This window comes from Ambystoma mexicanum, chromosome 11, assembly GCF_040938575.1.
Source record: "Ambystoma mexicanum isolate Mex_15411 chromosome 11, UKY_AmexF1_1, whole genome shotgun sequence".
NCBI classification, from domain to species: Eukaryota; Metazoa; Chordata; class Amphibia; order Caudata; family Ambystomatidae; genus Ambystoma; species Ambystoma mexicanum.
Window position 1 is genome coordinate 409,892,631 of NC_090934.1, and position 20,314 is coordinate 409,912,944.

The window sequence follows — 20,314 nt, forward strand, 5'->3', positions numbered from 1 at the left end:
GTATAGTGTTATGGTCTCAGTAGCAGTAGTGACGGAGTACTGTACAAAGAGAGGTTTTAATGATCCTTTACTCAGATCAGTGTAATTGGGAAAGAGAAGGTGAAAAAGCACCATATCTTCCCTTGGGCCACAGCAGAAAGGACAGAGCGGACTGAAATTAATATTCCACCTGGACCACACGGCAGCTAGGGGCATTATGCCCAGGCGTGCCATAACAAAGAGATCCATCGCCTTAGGGTGCATTGGGTCCAGGTAATCCTCATAGCCCTGGTTTTACTTCATTGCCCCGTATCTACAGATTTGGGATGGCATCTGGCATTTCCTTCCGATTTCATCTTCTCTTCCAGCTACAAGAGCACGCTGTGCACTACCCTTTGAGTTAGCATTAATAGTAGCTGGGTTGGCCCAGAGGTCAATGAGGCCAAGGACTTGATTTACCTTTTTTTGTAAAAAAAAAAAAAAAAGTTTTTTTTTTTTAGGAATATCCATGGAAGACTCGATGCTCCTTCCTGTGCCATTCCATCCTTTAATGCGTCCCGGTATTTAAGCAGGTTCACCCTATTCCATAACCTTAGCCAGTACAAAAAAGGGCTTTGCCCTGCATAGATTTCGGATGGAATGAAGTCCAGCTTGAGTAAAATCTGGAAGGTTGGGGTTGGGGTAGTAGAATTTTTTTTCACTAATCGATTTTCAATTATAGACAAGTGGAAAAGTTATACCACCCCCATAGCTCTGCACCATAGGCTGCAGCTTGCCGTGCTTGGGCCTTGTAGGCCTCCAGGGCCATACCGCTGTACCTTGATAGCGTCAGTCCCGCCTTAAGTATCTGCTCCCCCCAAGAACAATCTTCATGTATACTTCACCCAATGCTAAGTTAGTTCTGGCAGGTCTTTTGCCCCTTTTCCCCCCTAAGGACCATAGACTGTCTTTTTGATGTTGATTGGCAGACCAATTTCACTACAGAAGCCTGCAAAGACGTCCAGCTGGTGGCGCAGTCCCATAGGTGTTAGTGACGGTAGTCCATAATACACAGGGAAACTCCAGACCACACCCTCTTGGTAGGTGCGTGTAAAAGTCTGGCCTATGCCCGGAAGACCTATAATATATAAGAAAAAAGGTAGAACTGTCTCTTTTGCAGTATTTAGAGAGAAAACATCCTGCTGCAAATATATTCTGGGGTGGAGGTACAACACAATAACGTCACCCCATCTGCGATTAAATAAATAGGTCCAATTTTATTAAATAATCACACAAAACAGGGTATTCATTCATTTCACATAAAACCAAGTTAAAACACACATCCCATACAAAAAAAAACACATGTATTAAAGTTCTTCAGTAGCTCTCTCCAAAACCTATCACACCTCTCTCTGTTAGCGATTAAAGATTAGGGTTCTCAGGGTGAGGATTTATAGTTCAATCATCAGTCCTCTATTGCTCAGCATGTTCCTGTTCTTCAACACTAAAAGTGGTAAACATTCTTCAGTAGCCATTATCTAGGTCACTATTCCTGTTTTACAGTTCTTGAATCAGTGTACAATTCTAAAAATCCTCTTCCTCCAAATATCCTCCCTTGCAAAAAAAACGCAACAGGAAAATTGAAAAAGAGGCTTTTGCAGTAGTCCAGCCTAGAGAGAACCAGGGCTCTGGAGACGGTGAGTCTTCGGGTGAATGTGAGAAAAGGGACCTCTGAGGAGGCACATCTGGTACTGGGACTTTTTAGAGATGTCTGAGATGTGAGAAGAGAAGGAGAGAGTGGGGTCAAAAATTATCCCCAGATTATTTTGCCTCACTAGCAGGTGAGGGTGCAGGGCCAAGGGAAGCCGACCAGTGGGAAATTGGGAAAGCGGGGGCAGGGGTCCCAGTGAGGACAATCTTTCTTACTGGCATGGAGACAGAGATTGTTAGCAGCACACCAAGACTGAATTGTGAACACAGTCCACAATGAGCGAGGAAGAGGAAGAGGCCGAGGGTAGCCTGAAGGAAAACAGTGCCTCATCTGCATAACACTGAAAGTTAGAGATGAAGGTGGAGATCCTGTGGCCCAGATGAGCCATGTAGACATTCAAGAACCACTGGAATAGGTTAGATCCCTGGGGGAAGCCACATGTAGAGAGAGTGATAGAGGAGAGAAAGGACCCAATTTCTTCCTGGGAAGGACAGTCCGAGAGAAAGGAGTCAAGACTCGCCAGGGCCAGATCTGTGATGCCCAGGGCAATTATTCCTACTTCTCAAGCATCAGCTATCGTTGTCCTAACTCACACCTTAATGTTCCTTTTAACAACTCATGGGAGACTCCTCTTGCGGTAAGGCACTTATCGCTTGTCAATCTCTAAATGTATATTGATAAACACACATTTATCTGAATGTGATCTGAGTATTTGAATTATATGAATCTTAATATCGTACACAGTTGCAGGAATGCAATACTTTAATGTGAACCACTGAATAAAATCTGATGACTGAGTAGAATGACTGAGAAGGTGTGAGTAGAAGAAATGACGATGTACGAAAATCAATATACTGCAATGTCAACGAACAGCACTCTTGACTCCTCAGTTTTCATTCCTATTTCCATTGAGCAAAGAGAAGCTAGGTGTTAAGAATAATAATGAAAACTGATCAGTGAGGAGGATGACACCTCGTTCTTAGATATCCTCTTGGCTCATCGGACTTCATTCACAATGCACTGTAGTCTTACAACTATGTAAAATAAAAGTGACAGAGTGACAATCCTGCATCTGCACTTCGTTACCCTAATCCTTTGCTGACTTCCTGAGTCTCGTCTTTTTTACTCAGTACTGGTGGGTGGACCCACAGTACAAATACCGCCTGGAATCGCGGAGCGGCCACGGAGTGACGGACTGTAACAGTCCTGCAGGCAGGGCTGGCAGGGCAGAAATGCACTCCATTGCATCCTCTCCATTCCAAGAAGAGGAAGAAGGATGCCGTCTTCGTAGTGCCCGCCCACGTGTGGCAGTTGAGAAAAAGCAGTCAAAGAAGAAATAAAACAGACGAATGACTCGCAAACATCTGCTATGCCGAAAGGTAAAATGCTGAGAACGGCATCAGATCTAGACTTGAGTTCAATATTGCCACTAACCTGTGCAGCTCCGCATCTGAGGCGGGGTGGGCACTGACTAACGGGGCCGCATCTAGCGCGGGCCGGGAGCAGGACCTGACCGCAGTGGCAAGCTCGCAGGATCTCGGGTGGGGACCCGCTGGGTGGTGACAGCATGGGGGGAGACGGGGCCCGGTCACCGGAAAGAATTGAGCCGGACAACGCCGTGGGCGAGGCTCAGTTGCTGCGAGCCCAGTCTCCGGTTCTGCGTCTGGGTGAAAACCTGGCCCCGCCCCCATCAAAACCATTGACTGTTCAGGCGCAGGTCCACTCGAAGCCTGCGATTGCGGTAGAGCCCGAAGAGCAATCACGACAGGCTGTTCAAACTCTGGACTCAGTTATGGTAAACTTTGATGAGATTACCATTGAAAAAGACCCTGAATAAAAAAAAAAGACAAAGAAACTCAGACCTAACGAAGGCTGGAGACTACCACAAAAAAAAGACAATTCACTAAAGGGTCACACGAGAAAGCCAAACAGACCCAGAAAAAGAGCAACAGTGCCCTTGCCGACCTACTAACCGAAGGTATTTTTTTTTACCTCAGACCCTATCCAGGAACTCTTCGGAGAGAAGAACTTACTGATATAGAAATTCTTGAGGCACTGAATGAATGTATGCCAGTTGTAAAACAGCGACGAATGGAAGGAAATCCAGCATATATCACTGTGCCAGCAATTGAATATAGTGAAAAAACCACTGAGATTTCCAACAAAACGGTGGATCCTAGAGACTGTCTGACCAGCAGCCCCAGGTCGGCTCCCAGCACTTTAGTGCCCAACGAGACTTTAACATCGCAAACAGGGACGATCACGCCACAGCGGGGTATAAATTTAGTTTTAAAGGACCTACCAGTAAATATGTAAAATGGAAGGGAGCATAATAACGGAGAAGCAGACCAAGTCCATGAAGAAATTACCTTTTGGCACACGAGAAGTCGGTTGGATCAGAAACCCTGCTAGAGACGGGCGAAGGTGCGAGAGACCAAACTGATAGTCCAGAGTCACATGGAAACCATGGGACCCAAGGAGCAGGCGCCAATGAGTCGTTACAAAAAAACAGATTGCAAAGAAATGGAACTCCTACGCTGGAAAAAACTAATTTTCTGAAACCACGTAGTGAACAAGTCCTTTGGGACCCCTTAAACGTGGCCGCAGGTCGAAGAAACTCACTGGAACCTCAGAGAACATCCAGCTCTCTATAACTAGCACCCTCACCACTCTGGACGGATTCACCCTCGAAAGGAAGACACCACACCACACCTAAACAGTCAAATCAGGGGGCCACTCTGACAAAGAAACCCAACATACTGTCAATAATGTCAACAGTAGCGATAGCGTTAGCACCGTTCATTAAGCTATATGAAGGGGTCAGTGACACTTTGAAAGATCATATATCGATACAGGCTACAATGCTTGCCAAGCTAACCTTCTTAGAAGCCTATATCATGGCCCTTGATAATAAAGGAAACCGACAGCATGGTCCCAAGAAGGGCTATCTAACCCCACATTGGTCACACAGAAACAACTCGCCAAACCGGCGACTACGAAAGAGATAGGGTCGCAAACGGCAACTACGATTGACCTAAGTATGACCATGGAAGAAAAAAACGCCAATTAGAAATGAAAAGAAAAATGGGGGGGGGGGAACCTGAAAGGCCAACAAACATCAAAGTGCTGGTACCAGTCTTTACATTAAATCGACCCGGCAAAGAGCCGCCTAAAGAAAGAAGAAAAACGGCTATTAACGCACACAAGTGTGCCGTCAGGTGCGCCAGCTGAAACTATAATGGTGGAACCTACTACAGCTGCCCAAAAATCGGCGAAAACAATAGATGAATTTTTGGAGAGCGACACACTGATGAATATAAGCCTACACCTTGATGATAAACGGTCCGCAGAAGAGAGGGAGGATAAGGAGCTTGGGCCGTCTCAAACACACCAGACAGACTAAATCTCCAATTCGGAAAAAGGGACGAAACCAACAAAAAATACATTTCTGCCAAGACAAGGAAAGAGAATTAGAAGGGAGCGAGAATGGTAACACCGATGGTTTCAAGGGTGTACGAACCCACTAGAAAAAGTGGGGCCAATATGAGACAACAGGAGAGCCATTCAAAGCCAACTTCATCGTACAGAAACATCAAAAAGAGCCCCAATCCTCAGAGGGGCATCGAGTCATCGGAACCTCCCTTCCAGTTCATCAAGAATCCATTACATTTACAAAAACAGAGATGTACAACAGTCATTAAGCAAAAGGACACCACTAGATGGATTCTAAAACTGGAACAAATTGAGGGAAATGAAGACAGTCATTCTCAACCGAGGCTCGGTTCTAGCCCTGTTTAGCTACATTCCGAACCTACACGGTATAAAATCAGAGGATTTACTCATCGTGAGCCCGAGTTAACGACATGGGAAAGCCTTGGCACACTTGTATATTGCTTCTTCATCTGTACAACAACAATTAAAAGAGGAAACAAAAAGCCTATTGAAAATGGGATACTGCCTGACCGAATCTACTAGAAAGGTCGCCAGGAAGTCCAGAAAGAACTTAATCGTACAGTTGGTGCAATACAAAGCCGAGAAACCGTCCAACTTAAGTACGACCATGAAAGAAGGTGGGAGTCTAAAAACGAGGGCTTTACAGAGAATAAGAACAAAATTGTACATTGAAATTCAAGAGATCATCAAAGAACAAAGCAATCAAAGTCCCGATCAAAAGGGCGAAGCTGCCAGGCCTTGCCAGTTGACGATAAAAACAGGCAGAGTAATGTAAAGAACTATAAACAGGCTCGATCTCCAGTCTGCCTTGAATCTAAAAGAACTAGTAAAGTGATATTTGGGAAGCAAGACACTGATGAGAAACTTGATAAGAAAGCTTCTGTACACAGCTAGTGGTCCTGGCTACCAAAAGTCCTGTCAGAAAAACAAAAAAGATAGCAACCCTTGATCTTGGAGCATAGCAATCAAGTGAACATAACTCTAAAACGTTCAAGGAAGGAAATTAAGCTATGCTCATGGAACACAAGAGGCTTTGCCCACGTGACGCTCAAAGCGATATAAAACTGGCAGACTATGATGTTCTTTGTCTACAAGAGACCTGGTTGATGGAGCCACCATCACTAGACGGCTACGAAATCTTCTTAGCTCCAGCAAAAAAGGGCCTCCTGGGTCGTCCTTCATCAGGAATTTTGACGGCTATACGTCATGTCTGTGGAATATCCTCCCGAAACGCTAATACGTAATCAATCTCTACTGATGATCAGGCAGTGTGGACCAACGCAGAAAGCTACAGAACAACGGAAACATAACGATTGTTATCATGAATACATACTGGAACCCAGCAACAAATAACTCCGACAAATTCCTTGGGATGATTGAAAATGTAATTGACGAGGCAATAGCAACACACCTGGCTCCGCACTTATTGATATGCGGAGACATTAACGTGACTTGCAAATGGAGAACTGAGACAGCCTACTCAACCAACTAGATTTCGACAGCAGATGAAAGGGGAGCAGCACGGAAAAAACTGATGACCTCACAGGAGCTGCACAACATAGACGAGGTGCTACTAAATGAAAACACTCTGCCAACGTGGGAACGTGAGTGATCTAGCGCAACGATAGACTATATTTTTGCATCAGGCCAACTAGCACGAACTATAACTTCGTTTCAGGTGGTACGTACTGCTGCAAGTGATCACAACTTGCTGTGTATCACCTGGCCAAAAAAGCAAATGGCAACTATGAAATCTATCCCGCACTTAGAGATAAATAACCAAAGCTCAAGATTCAAAATGTCGGCAGCGGCAATAAGCGATTTGAAGACTAAATATTTAGCCCAAGATTACCCAGAAGCCGTAAGACAAATCGATTATTTACCTTTGCTGTTGACCTATAAAAAAGACACAGTGCAAACATAGCAGTGCAGGCCTAAAAAGACATGTGTTTGATAAAATCTTGGTTGACAAAAGAAAAGAACTAGGAAAAGTGAAGAGAAAAGCCAAACTCTTGGGCCCTGTAACGACAAATCCAGCAGTGATGGAAGCCACGCGAAGATAAAAATCATGGCTCAAAAACCATCGGATCGCGCTGTACCAGCAAGACGCAGAAAACATCCAAAGAGCCATGATTGGTAATAAAAGTAGAGAATTCTGGTCCCTCTTGAATTCAACTAGCCCAAAAGAAGAAACATCCATACTAACTAGTATAGGAGAAGCATCATGGGTTAACTTCTTTAGAACCTTGTTTCTACCTCCTAACCTCCTAAGAACAACTCAGTTTCTAACCAGACTATGGACGAGGAACAATGGGCCTGTTTAGATGAACAAGAAGAGCTAATTCGGCTGATTAAGATCCTCAAGAACTCTAGAGCCGATGGAATTACAAACATGGACTTAAAAGCACACCCAGAAGAATGGGCAGCATCTGCTGAGTAAAATATTTCGAAGATGTGCTGCACTAATCAGTCCCTCCATCGTGGAAGTCAGCTACGGTGGTGTCAATTTATAAAAAAGGAAACAAGAGATATCCGGGTAACTACTGACCGATTGTCCTACTGGACTGCATTGGAAAGGTGTTTGGGTCCATGCTCTTAAATACATTTAAAGCATGGGCAAAATCGGCGCAATGTGAGGACTATCTGCAAACAGGGTTCAAGAAAAACCTTGGAACAGCAGCTAACATCTTGACAAAAAACATCCTGAAGAACAAGGTCCTAGAAGGGGGACCATGGATATTTATTGTTTTTTTAGACCTCACTCAAGCATTTGACCGAGTGGACAGGTCACTCCTATGGGAGAAACTAACGGCTTGGAATTGTCCTACTTCACTTCTGGCACCAATTAAAGCCTTGTACTCAGACACAATCATGAGTGCGACTAGATCAGCAAGGCCTACTCTCTGAACAATTCCAACGCAAAGAGGAGTTAAACAGGGATGTCCGTTGGCTCCAGCCCTGTTCTTAGCATTCCTAGGAGATATTCAGAACTCGGCCACAGAGCTCCGCTGCTTTCCTCCAAAAATGGGTAAAGCTCCCATAAACAGGCTTTTGTACGCAGACGACTTGATACTCCTCGACTATACACCAATAGGGTTGCAAAGCCAGCTTAGTAACCTACAGACATAATTTGGAGATCAACGAAAATAAAACTAAATTTATGATCGTGTCCGCAGGTACAAAAAGAAGGGAAAAAACGGAACTGGAACTGGACGGAAGACGGATAGAAAAAGTCCTTGAGTTCAGATACTTAGGAGTGATACTGGACAATTCTAAGAACGAGACAGCGATGCAAAAATTCCTGAAAGAAAAAATTAAAAAACTAGCAGCCCAAGGTTGCGCAATTGACAATAAATGTGGCCACTTTTCATTGATTCCTGTGCTAAACTGTTATGAAATAAAAGTAGTACCAGCGCCGATTTATGGAGCAGACGCAATGCCTAACATCCCATCATCTCTACGGCCTACACTGGAGGCTCGATTTTGGAGAAAGGTTCTTGCACTCCCAAACTGCTCCTCAATAGTCTGCATTAGGAAAGAACTTAGTCTGCTTTCTCTCGCAGCCACAGTTAAATGCAACTCTTTGATGCTTTTTTCGAAAATGCCAGTTGTCAGAGAAACCCTCATTATAAAACCTCAATTTACAAGAAAGTATGGGTTCAAGTTGCAAGATGCTAACCCGGTGGACAAAAAAGATCCTGGAAATTCTACACACCGTTGCCTTGGATGAAGAGGTACTGAAAACAAACCCAGTGAAAGTAAGAGTTTGACTGGATCACGACAAGGGAAGCAGCATCTGCCAATTAATTGACGCAACATCTACCCCAGAATCCAAGGAAACTGAACGAACTACAACCCTTCATAAAAGTTTCCCTCAAAACAGGCTAGAAATCTCCTCTTGAGAGCAAGACTCAACCTATTACACACCAATGAAATGTTATCCATTTGTGGGTTGGCTGTCATCAAAGGATGTCGATTCTGTGGTTTGCCCGAAGTGGTTGAGTCTATCTGACATTTACTCCTTTCTTGTTTGGGTACTGCGAATATAAGAGTACACTACTTAAGACACATATTGTCGAACTTTCCTTTATGAGGTGAAGATTTATGCTGATCAAGAATGATGCGAGATGAAACCTTGTGGTTACTGGCAGCATACGATATTTTGCGTTCCATACAAAACTCTCTGCCCTCGTCAATACAGCCAGTGGATGATTGACTGCAACAGACAATGTGTCTTAATATCTGAGTTTCTTCTTTTAGAGACATTTTTGGGACCTTAAGATTTAACATTCAAAGATTTTCTTACTACTTTTGTAAAAATCTAATTGATTAAAATACAAATAAAAAATATATATTTATATTCATATAACTCAAATGTTCTGTTATTCGGGTGTATTTGTGTTGATTTTTTACAACACTTTCAGATATTGATAACCTTGCATCAGTTATTAAGAGCAGCATTAAGGTGTGAGTTGTGAAAATGAAACCCGAGTACTAAGGAGAAGTAATGGTGACCAGGGAGGAGGAATGGTGACCAGGAGGAGGAATTGTGACCAGGAAGGAGGAATTATTTGTTGATTTGGAGGCTGGTGACTGAGCACATAGGAGGAATGGCGATTGCGCAGGAAGGCAGAATAGTGACGGTTGGAGAGGTAGAATGGTGGCTGTGCGGGAAGGCTGAATGGTGGCTCTGCAGGAAGGCTGAATGATGAATGTGCAGGAAGGCTGTAGGGTGACTGGGTGTTTGAGGAATGGAGACTGGAGGTAGGAGGAAGGAAGAAGGAATGGTGACTGGCAGTAGGAAGGAATGGTGACTGTGGAGGTAGAAGGAAGAAATGGTGTCTGTGGAGGTAGAAGGAAGAAATGGTGTCCGTGGAGGTAGGATGAATGGTGACTGTGGAGGTAGGAGGAATGGTGACTGTGGAGGTAGGAGCAATGGTGACTGTGGAGGTAGGAGCAATGGTGACTGCAGTAACAAGGATGTGGACTGGACTGTCCAGGTAATAGGGATGCATGCTGACTGCAGGTGGGAGGAATGGTGGCTGAGCAGGTGGGAGGAATGTTGGCTGAGCAGGTGAGAGGAATGGTGACTGAGCATGTGGGTGGAATGACATTTCAGGTACGAGGAATGTGAATGGTGGCTGTGCAGGTAGGAATGTGAATGGTGACTGCAGGTAGGAATGTGAATGGTGACTGCAAATAGAAATGTGAACGGTGACTGCAAGTAGGAATGTGAACGGTGACTGTGCAGGTAGGTGCAATTGCAACTGCAGGAAGGTGGAATACTAACTATGCAGTTAGGAGCAATGTTGATAGTGCAGGTGGGAGCAATGAGGACTGCATGTTGGCTGCATGGTTACTGTGCACGAAGGCTGCATGTGACTGCGCAGGAGGGCGGAATAGTGACTGAGCAGGTGGGAGGAGTAATGACTGCAGGTATGAATGGTCACTGTGTTGCAAGGCTGTAGGTAGGAGGAATGGTGACTGAGCATGTAGGAGGAATGGTGACTGCTGGTAATAGGAATTCTGACAACAGGTAGGAATGCCAAGAATGGCAGAAGGAGGAGGGCAGAATGGTGACTGCAAGAGGGGAAAATGACTACAGAAAGGCTGTATTCTGACTGCAGGAATGATCTATGCCGACTGGAGGTATGAGGAATGGGAATTATGCTATGCAGTTACGATTGGGCATGGTAGCTATGCAGATAGGAGGAATAGTGGCTGTGCAGGAAGGTGGAACGGTGACTTTGCAAGAAGGCAGAACAGTGAGTGTACAGAAAGGTAGAATGGGCAGGAAGAATGGTGACTGCAGGCAGGAGGGATAGGAATGGTGGCTGTGCAGGAAGGCTATATGGTGACTGTAATGGAAGCCTGTATGGTGGCTGTGCAGGTAGAAGGAACGGTGGCTGTGTAAGAGGAATGGTGACTGTGCACGTGAGCCGAATAATGACTGGACAGGAGGGTTGGTGACCACAGACGGAAGGAATGGTGGCTAAAGAGTAGTGGCAACTGATGCATGAGTTTTGATTACGTGAATTTTGGTGTGAAATGTGATGGACAACTGGTGCCTGAGGCGGAGGAATCCGTAACCTGCAATTCAGGATGGCATGTGATAATTTCCTAAAATGTACAGTGTGTGAAAAGGGAGGAGGACAGTTGAGCAGAAAGGAGGAGTGTACAGTGGGGACTGTCAGGATGAAGACTGAGGAGTGAAAAGGACAAATGAAGAGTAAGGAGTAGGTGTGAGGGGAAGAACTGTGGAGGTCTTAAAATCGATGCTATACTCATGGCCATAATTCACAGAAAGATAACCCCTGTGTGAGTTGTCCTATTAGGTACACTGTGAGATGTCCATATGAAATGTATATGTGTGGTACAGGGAAAACTGATATGCTGGATCTGTAAAACCGCTCTCGTGATATGTTCCTGAGTAATATCCGTGGTCTCAGTGACTTTGTTTTCCATGTGATTTGCCAAAGTGAGGTGTTTTGTCATCTGACCATGAGATGGGTTTGTGAGATATCCTTTGAAGTGTTATTGGGTGATGGCCTGAGTTGTAGTGAATTAGATGTTGTATGTTGTGTTTGTATGTCCTGTGCTTGTGAAGTGCTTTTCCAGATGACCTTGTGAGTCGTTCCTGTTAAGTGATTTGTGAGATGTCCTTGAGGTGTTCCTGAGTAATGTCCTGCAGCTTAGGTGATGAGGTGTCCGCCGTGTAACTTGTCCTAGATCGTCTAGCGTAAGGTACTTCTTAATCTTTGCTGTTTTACTCCTCGTGCAGGTGTCAGACAATTGTGAGCAGAATAAGATGACCAATGTGAACCTGGCTGTGGTTTTCGGGCCAAACCTCTTGTGGGTGAAAGATGCTGCCACCAACCTGAAGGTCATCAACCCTATCAACTCATTTACAAAGTTCCTGCTGGACCATCAGAGAGAGGTCTTTTTGGCACCCGATGCCTTGGCGCACGAGGCATAATTGGCTTTCTTGCTGATCACCAATGGCCGAGCAGCATTCCCTTCTCTACTATGCCACTTGCAATAATAGCAAGATACCAGGCAACTGTCCCTTTGAAGCAAGAAAGGGCAGAACCATTTTCAAAGGAGTTCAATCCAAAGTGTCCAACAACTGGCCTTGTGGGTATGTTTGTGCGCATGTGTGTCCCAGCATTCCATGCTTTGACCCAAATCCTATCAATGAGTGACTCTGTATTTGAACCCTGTGTACGGCTGGCTCAAGGCTGGACTGCAATCTTTCTGAGAGTGACCCCATGCTGAGACTATCCCTGTGTGAGTGATCCCATGCTTTGACTGTAACTAATGTGAGTTTTGTAAGCATTGTGTACTGTGTGTGCATTCTGGCTCATTGTTGGGGGCAAAGGGTTTGGGCTGTCCTCCCATTGGTGATATAGTCTCTTCCCCTACACAGTCCAATGCCACCTGTAATGTGAGTACGCTGCCGGTACTGGTATGTGTGTGGTACGTGTTCATAGGTGTGTCTCTGTGCGTATTCTGGGTTTTTGTGGATCTCTGCTCCTTACTTCCTTGCTACCTACGTCCATGCGTGAAGGCACATGCCAAAGGACTGCCTTCCTCTGGATCACTGGGACTGAAGTCGCCCCACCAGCGCCAGAAAATGCTAAACGAAACATTTAAAAAAACGGATCTAAACACTCCAGGCACATTTCAATTAAGCTCTTATTTTTATATATATATATATATATATATATATACATACATACATATATACATATGTGTAAAGGTTCCATCCTATGCTGCTCATGGAATGATTTCTGAGGTGGTTCTATGTTGGAATATGCTGGCATGAGTGTGCACATCATTACTAAATTACTAGCGTGATTATCGGCACAGTTATTTACATGCTGTTCCCATTGCTAGTTTGAGCATTTTTAGGTAAGGGCTAATGCCCTGTACTGTAGCAGTATGACCTGGCCATGTTTTAGTGCTGGTGTTGGACGCTTGTATGGGGGTGGGAACTAATACTAGACAATTGCCATTATGTGCTGGTGCATTAGCACGGCCAATAATACTATTCTGAAACTGATGCTAGCCCAGTGCTAGCATAAGAATTGCACACTTGTAATCGAGGGCTGCTAGCATATGCTGGTTTGGCTGCTATCCGCTTCTGATTTGACCAAAGCTTGGTTCCTTGAGAGGAGGTGTCCTCTGCTGGTCTTTGTCATTTCCACTACTCGAGGCACTGCTGAAGCCATGCTTGTGTGTGAGGGGGGCATTGTAACTCCAAGGCTCATGCCGTATGCTGCCACAAGTAGTGGGCACATTACTCAAAGGCTGCATGCCTGTGTTGGTGTTTTTGTAAGCACTCATTCATTCCCCTATGCAAGTTTACATTCCCTGTTCTCTTCTGTAGACAAACATCACCTCTCACCCATGTGCAGAGTGCCGGTTCTCATTCTTTGACTGTCAAGATATAGACTGATTATGTGTTAATTAGAGTTCCTAAAAGTCTCACATCCTGCCTACCTTCCCATCTGGTGGGACAATCCCAGAAGAAGCTTGCAGTATGGTGGCTAATCAACACTGCTGGTCAAACAAGTTAACCCAAATAAATGCTGCTGCGAACCCTAGTTCTTCTTACTCTTGTAAAAACAGATGCGGTTTAACAGCTGCGATATATAAACTTGTGTGAAAATGAAAACAACTCAAGGTGCAGTGAATCTGCCTGTGTCGCAGTCCTTTATGACACAAAATGTGCATCATTGAGTGGGGATGGAGGCTAGTGGGGGAACGCAGACTAAAGTAAGGGGTTTTCCCCCTGGAAAAAAAGTACACATTCACCAGCAGATCACATTCTTCTTTCTGTGTGTTTTGGGACTCGGAGGTTAATGAGTGGAGATACCAATTCAGTTTACAGAATGGTTAAGTCTTGCTTTCAACACATATTTTTCTCCTGCTTTTGAAAGGCGCACTTGGAGAGTGGTAGGATGGGATGAAAGAAGGGAAACCGCAAGGAATGAGCCAGTATTCCATTCCAGCATGGTTACGTTCTGGAAATAGGTGGCTAGCATAGTTTTTATTACCCACATTCGTGGTTTCTTTTTGGTTTTAAATGTTTGTAATCCCTCTTTTATGCCATCCATGTACATTTGCTGTCCATCATTTCATTCGCATGTGCCCTTTTTCCTTTTACATAATTAAAGATTATTGGGACGTAAGCTCTTACTGGGGACGATGTGTTTTCTGAATGTGTGGTTCCAATCCCAGTGGGACATAGTCAGAGGTTCATCCTTCTGAGGTTAATAAAATTAACATAATTGTATTTGGTAATAAGGGACTCCTGTTATTAACACAATTTGTGGTTGAACTGCCACCAAATGGATCAAAATCAGATTTTATTATTTGCTCACTCTTGAATGCAAATTAAAAGTGCCCAAATATAAGCTACTGATTCAATTTTTTCTTGCCTGATCTGTTTAGGATGTGCACATGGTGTCATATCCTGCATGTTTTAATATCAAACTGGGGAACCTTTGAGAATACATAGCCAGCATGTGTCTGGTCTTGTATGGGTCACTGCATTGTCATTAGCTTGTTTGGCTTAGAAGCATATGTTACAGTAAAGGCAACAGCAGTGCCTAGCCTCGAGACCTGAGCGACTGCTACCAGGGCATCTGTGCCTCCCTCCCTTCACAAAGCTCTAAGTAGATTCTAGAACTAGAGTCGCTCTTACAATTTCCTGGTCTTAGTCACATGGGTTTCCTATATCCTAGTGTTTGGCTTTTTGTATTACATTCACACAATGGGAACCCTGTACACACACTATGCTGATTATATATTGATATATTCTTGACATTTCAAATGATTCCTAATCCACATGTAGAATACTTACTATAGGTATCATACCAATGGGCTCCTTTTCAGCTTTGTTTGCCGGCTGGTAATCTTGTTTGTGGGCAAAACTGCTGTGGCTCCAACAGATACTTTCAGTAGAGTTATTGAAGCGCTAAGGGAGAAATTGAGTCTGAACAATAGGCAGTATGATTTGAGGATATTCTCCACGAATATATTGATGCACTTAAAAAGGGTTCCACCTCCAACTGGCAGTAGGATCGAAGAGTGATAACCTACCATCTTCATTCAGTTGTTAAGGCTCTGCCAGGCACGGTAAAAAATAAAATTCGATCTACTCTCCCCCAGATGTTACAGCAATATATTAATTCAATGATCCTCCACACAATTTTATCCCATTTCACGTCTACACACACTTCTTGAAACATACATAATGCCATTACACTCCCATATGCTCCTCCACACGACATTATTGTTCTAATCCAATACACCTACTTTTCCCCAGACATCTCTAACCACCTCACACAGCCACTTTCCAGACCAACATTTTCTCACTCCACGCGCATACACTGTCCCATTTCACACCCACATTTGCATTGAGCGACAAACCTTCAAATCCACTTCCCAGTGGCATTTTAGATTTACTGACCAGCATTGCCCATATCCACTCACATGCTTACTCTCAGGAGCAACTCTACCATCACTCCATGGACCATAGTTATCTTGTTCCACTCCCACGGGTCTTTTTGCAGATCAGACCAACATAAGCTCATTCCAGCCTCTACATTACTTTCCATACCATCTATGACCCTTTCTACCCACATACGCACCAATCACTTTATGGACTAACATTCTCCAATTTCACACTACACAACCTCATTATTTGATAATCCCCACACACCTCCCAAAATGTGCCCAGTCCACTGCTACGTGCTGCTATAAGGGCAAACTGTATTGTATGTTTTTCGGTCACTGTGAACCCCTCCCCAGATCCTCTCTAGCCCATTCCACATGCCAACCAATCTCTGCAGACCAGTTGAACTTCACAACACATTCCTGCTCTGGTACAGACCAACACTATCCTCTTGCACCTTAATACCCTGCTCCTTCATGTTCTGGTCCTTGGTTTCTGCCACTGTAGTCTTTTGTGGTGCCTGCTTCTCTCCAGACACTGTCCTCTCCTGGAGCCTTTTCTATCCATGCCCATGTGACAAACAGCCAGCATGGAGGCCTAGGGATATGGGGGATAACATGAATGTTAACACGCCTGCCCCGTTAGCACAAGCGGGCAAGCCAATATATTGACAGTAGTCAGGGCGACAGAGGTAGGGTCGGTTTGAGTTGCCATTGTAAATATGCACCGTTTTTTATTTGAATTTTGTTCTTGTTAGGAAAAAAAATCAATGGCTGTAGCTACACTCTACAATTCTCTCCAAAAAAAGTGCCCGATTATCATTGCCTATCGTTCGTAGAAGATTACCCACTTGAAGTTCTGAGATTCCATTTTGGGTAAAGGTGCTTTTGCTAGGGACTGCTGCTGGCAGAACAGTCCTCACCATTGTGATTTCAATTCTTCCAACTCAGAAAGAGAGAAACAATGTCCCCCACGCCCACAAGATCTTTGCCAAGGCAGGTAGGCCAAGTCCCAGGACCAGTCGGTTAGCCTGGTGGAGGCCTCACACTGGCGGTGCATATCCTTATGAATGAGTCCAGACCCTGTGAAGGCCTAATGCTATGCCCCTGCCCCTCTATTGAGCTGCCCTTGATTTACACTGTGCGCTCAGATATTGATATATTTTGAACTCATGAAAGGTATGTTTTTGTAATCCACTGTACACGTCCCTTGCACACTATATTGTACATGTATGCCTTCAATTTTTAATCTGCTTTTTGTTTCACTGTTTGCACTTTTTGTACTCCGAACATTGAATATTAAATACTGAATCTGAAACCTGTGTTTTTATTTTTAAAAAATGTAAATGTTTGTATTGGCTTAAAGAGAACGTGAGACAGAAGTATATAGGATACACAAATCGAAATATGCATTCATGCTAGTACAATGAATAAGTCTGACAAAGCAAAGAGAAATCTACCATAGTTACAGCAAATATGAAGCAGTGCAGTTACAACAAAAGGGTCCCACATTAATATTGCAGTCAGATGCCCTACAGAACTGTTAATATGGATTTTTTTAAATCAACTCTGGGGTTGGATTTTGTGAAGCCAACCAATTATGGTGAACAGGAAATACCCTGGGGTCTAGCCAAACCGAAGTAAGGTAGTGTGAAGAATCCTGCAGATCCCTCACCAAAACCCTGCCTAAAGTCTCCCTGCCAGGAGAGGGCAGATGCTTCCTGATCCCAATCCTGGCAGTGGTGTACTGCAGGAGGATCACCTGGGTGGAGACAGGGACCCAGGGTAGTAAGGAAAATCTGTGGGATGAGACATAGTATTTTATTTTTCTTACAGGGATACTCATAACGCCATTCCAGAAGAGTCATGGCTTATTGTTGTTCTAATGGTTTTCAGCATTCAGTTAAAACTAGGGGGGTAAAGCCTAAGATTGTAATATCTAAACCTATTACATCAAAAGAACTATTCTTCTTTTTTTTATTTTTATCCCTGAACTCAAATGCCATCCTCAATACCTAAGGTACACTAAAAGGAAGAATGAAAGTGTTGCCTTTTCTGTGCCATCTGTCTCTAATAAGATTGAATCCACAAACCCTCTTCTAAAAATACTAAGGGAATTAAATTAACCCATATTCGACCAAAGAAGTGGAAAGACATAACTTCACTAGAGTGAACTACATATCCCATAATGCCCCCAGAGACTAAGAAGATGGCTCAGGGGGCATGTAGAAGTGAAGGACAGGCAAATAGCCCTAACAGCCTTTCCCAAGATCAGGCAATTAACACTGAGGGCCTGCACCCAAACTTAATTGCCCCATCAGAGAGGAATAAAAGGCTGCAGAAGGAGGGAGAAATAGAATGGAGCTGGAGCAGGAACCGAGAGTATGGTAGCAGTAGCAGAAGAAGAGCACAAGGCTGGCAGTTCAAGAGGAACTGTGTTCACTTAAGGGACGCTGGGGCAAGAGGAAATCATATTTCACCTGCAAGTCCTCCGACTCCTGTGTCACAAACCCTGCTTTGTCGTGACTGCACTGAGAGAGATGTATTGAGGTTGAAAGTCTTCCCAGGTGCGCCCAACGTCTGTGAATGCAGAGCCAAGAACGTGCTGCAACCAGAGGCCCGTGTACTGAAGCAAGCTGAGGGACAGAGGAAGAGAGGAGACTCCTTGTGGTTAAGGCCAGACCAAAGATACTTCTGCCGAGGAGTATGAGTCCCAAGAGTGCCTAAAGGAGCAGCAGAATAATACAAAAAAGAGGAACTGCTACACCTGGTTGACTGCAAAAAAGGTTATATTATTTAGGACCTAGTTGGTTCAACCACTAATTTGTAAGAAACTCAAAGTTGAATTGTTCACTATGTTCTATGCCAGAAAAACACACATAGACCAGAAAAGGTTGTCTTATTTCACTCTTGTATTGTGTTGAAAAATAAACATAAATGCTAAATGAAACAGACTAAAACATAGGACACAACAGTTCATTAAATTGTAATGATTGGCATATCTTATATGCAAGAAATACAATTAGTACTCAAAAAGAGTCTGATGCATGATTCTACATCAACATCAAAAAACGTAACTAAAGATGAAAACTTAATTAGGGTTATGAGATAAGTTAGAAGAGTTAGAAAAGGGAAACATAGGTGAAAAGAAGCCCCAAGAAATGGTCCATATAGACCAAATGGTCTCGGGACAAAAAGGAACACATAAATAAACAGAAGTTTTAAAGATTAATGTTTCATCAAAGAAGGTCGCTCAAATATTGGCTTGTTTACTTATGTAGGTAATCCAGAAATCAATGATCAATCAATAATTGATGTTAAATTCGTACTTGTGGAAATATAAACTAGTTGCTAATGAAATCAAGAAACAAATACAATGATTGTATACAGAGTGTAAATTCTGGTATTTCAAGTTTTTCATTTCGAGACAAAAATGTGTCACCTACAACACAGGAGATCAATGCTTGTGCATAAGGGTAAAGGCATTAATTTGAATTAATCATTAATGCAAATGGATGAGAGCAAGATACTATTTTGTTGAGTCCTTTGCATAAAAGTCTTTTTACTCAGAGCGGGGTCTGCCAACGCGATGGGGGACAAAGAAAATGTTGAGAATAGCACCGGCTGTGCCCAAAAGATCGACGTATAGTCTGATGGAAAAGCAATGTCTATGCCCTCATAAAAATCGCGTTTCGGCGGGCGGTGATGTGGATGAAGATCCTCATGGCCGCCTTCATCAGGCCATTGGTTGAAGGACCCTGTGGGTGTAAAAGCAAAAAATGGGTCTATGTGGGTTTTCTGCCATTAATAGAACATGGCCAAAAGTATTTTTGTAGAGAATGGGTTAAAAACTTGGTAAAGGAAACTTGTTTGTGGTAAGAAGGTGAAGCGGACTCGCCACAAAAAAAGTATGATCCCCTGCTCCCTCACTGCTGGACCACACCAGAATCATTGTGACCGTCTGGGTCATCTGTTTGTAGCTGGCATCGATGCGGCAAAATTACATCGGAAGAAGAAGAAAGGAGAGAAAAGGGGACTATAACATGTCCTGTGAAGGGAAATGAAAAATATGTAAATAGGTATTGTCTATTCTCAAGCAAAATGGTGTGGTGCAACTCCGTTGGTAGGATCCGAAGCCTAAAGCCAGTCACTGTTATGGAACAGGGCTGGCAGTGGTTTGCAACAGACGCAGGAGGTGCAAAATGAAGGAGTCATCTCTCACCTGAATGGTGTGCCTTGCATGGTCACTTGGTGGAAATCCAAAACAAGCTATATGCAGCTTGTGGCCGCGGGAGGGGGAGTCGTTGTCCCTTCTTTTATAGTGCCTGCAGAGAGAAATCAGAGGGAACAGGGAATCAATCAGACGAGGTAGATTGTGAAAAATAAAAATAATGACAAGGGTCATGTTCCTGCGCAGAAAGCAGAAAACTAGAAAGATCGAATTGTAAATCTTGAAATAGAAAAAGGTAAAGGTGTTTAAGTGCCTGCTTACGAGTAAGCTGAGGCGTGTAGTCGACCAGAAATCGTCCGTTCTGAGTCGTGCTCCAGACATCCACGGTTCAGTAGGTGCGCAGAACGATCTGTGTTTTACTGTGACTGATTCAGTAAATGAAACGTGCAGTTGACCTGTAGTTATGGTTACCGCGTTGCTGGACCTAGGTGGTGTTGTCAAGTGGGCCAATCCCAGGCATGTTTGGAATTGGCTGAGGTGTGTCATACAGTGAGCCAACC

The 20,314-nt window shown here is 43.9% G+C and overlaps 1 protein-coding gene across 4 annotated transcripts in view; it reads left to right on the top strand.

Annotated features, from left to right (window-relative positions):
• Positions 1-16,901, top strand: part of ARHGAP1 (Rho GTPase activating protein 1) — a 902,391-nt gene extending 885,490 nt beyond the window's left edge. For all 4 annotated transcript variants that reach the window (XM_069623207.1, XM_069623205.1, XM_069623208.1 and 1 more), the window contains one exon: positions 11,904-16,901. In XM_069623207.1, coding sequence (XP_069479308.1) covers positions 11,904-12,098 — 195 coding nt within the window. In that variant the 3' untranslated portion in view covers positions 12,099-16,901. The remainder of the gene's footprint in view (positions 1-11,903) is intronic.
• Positions 16,902-20,314: the final 3,413 nt, after the last annotated feature.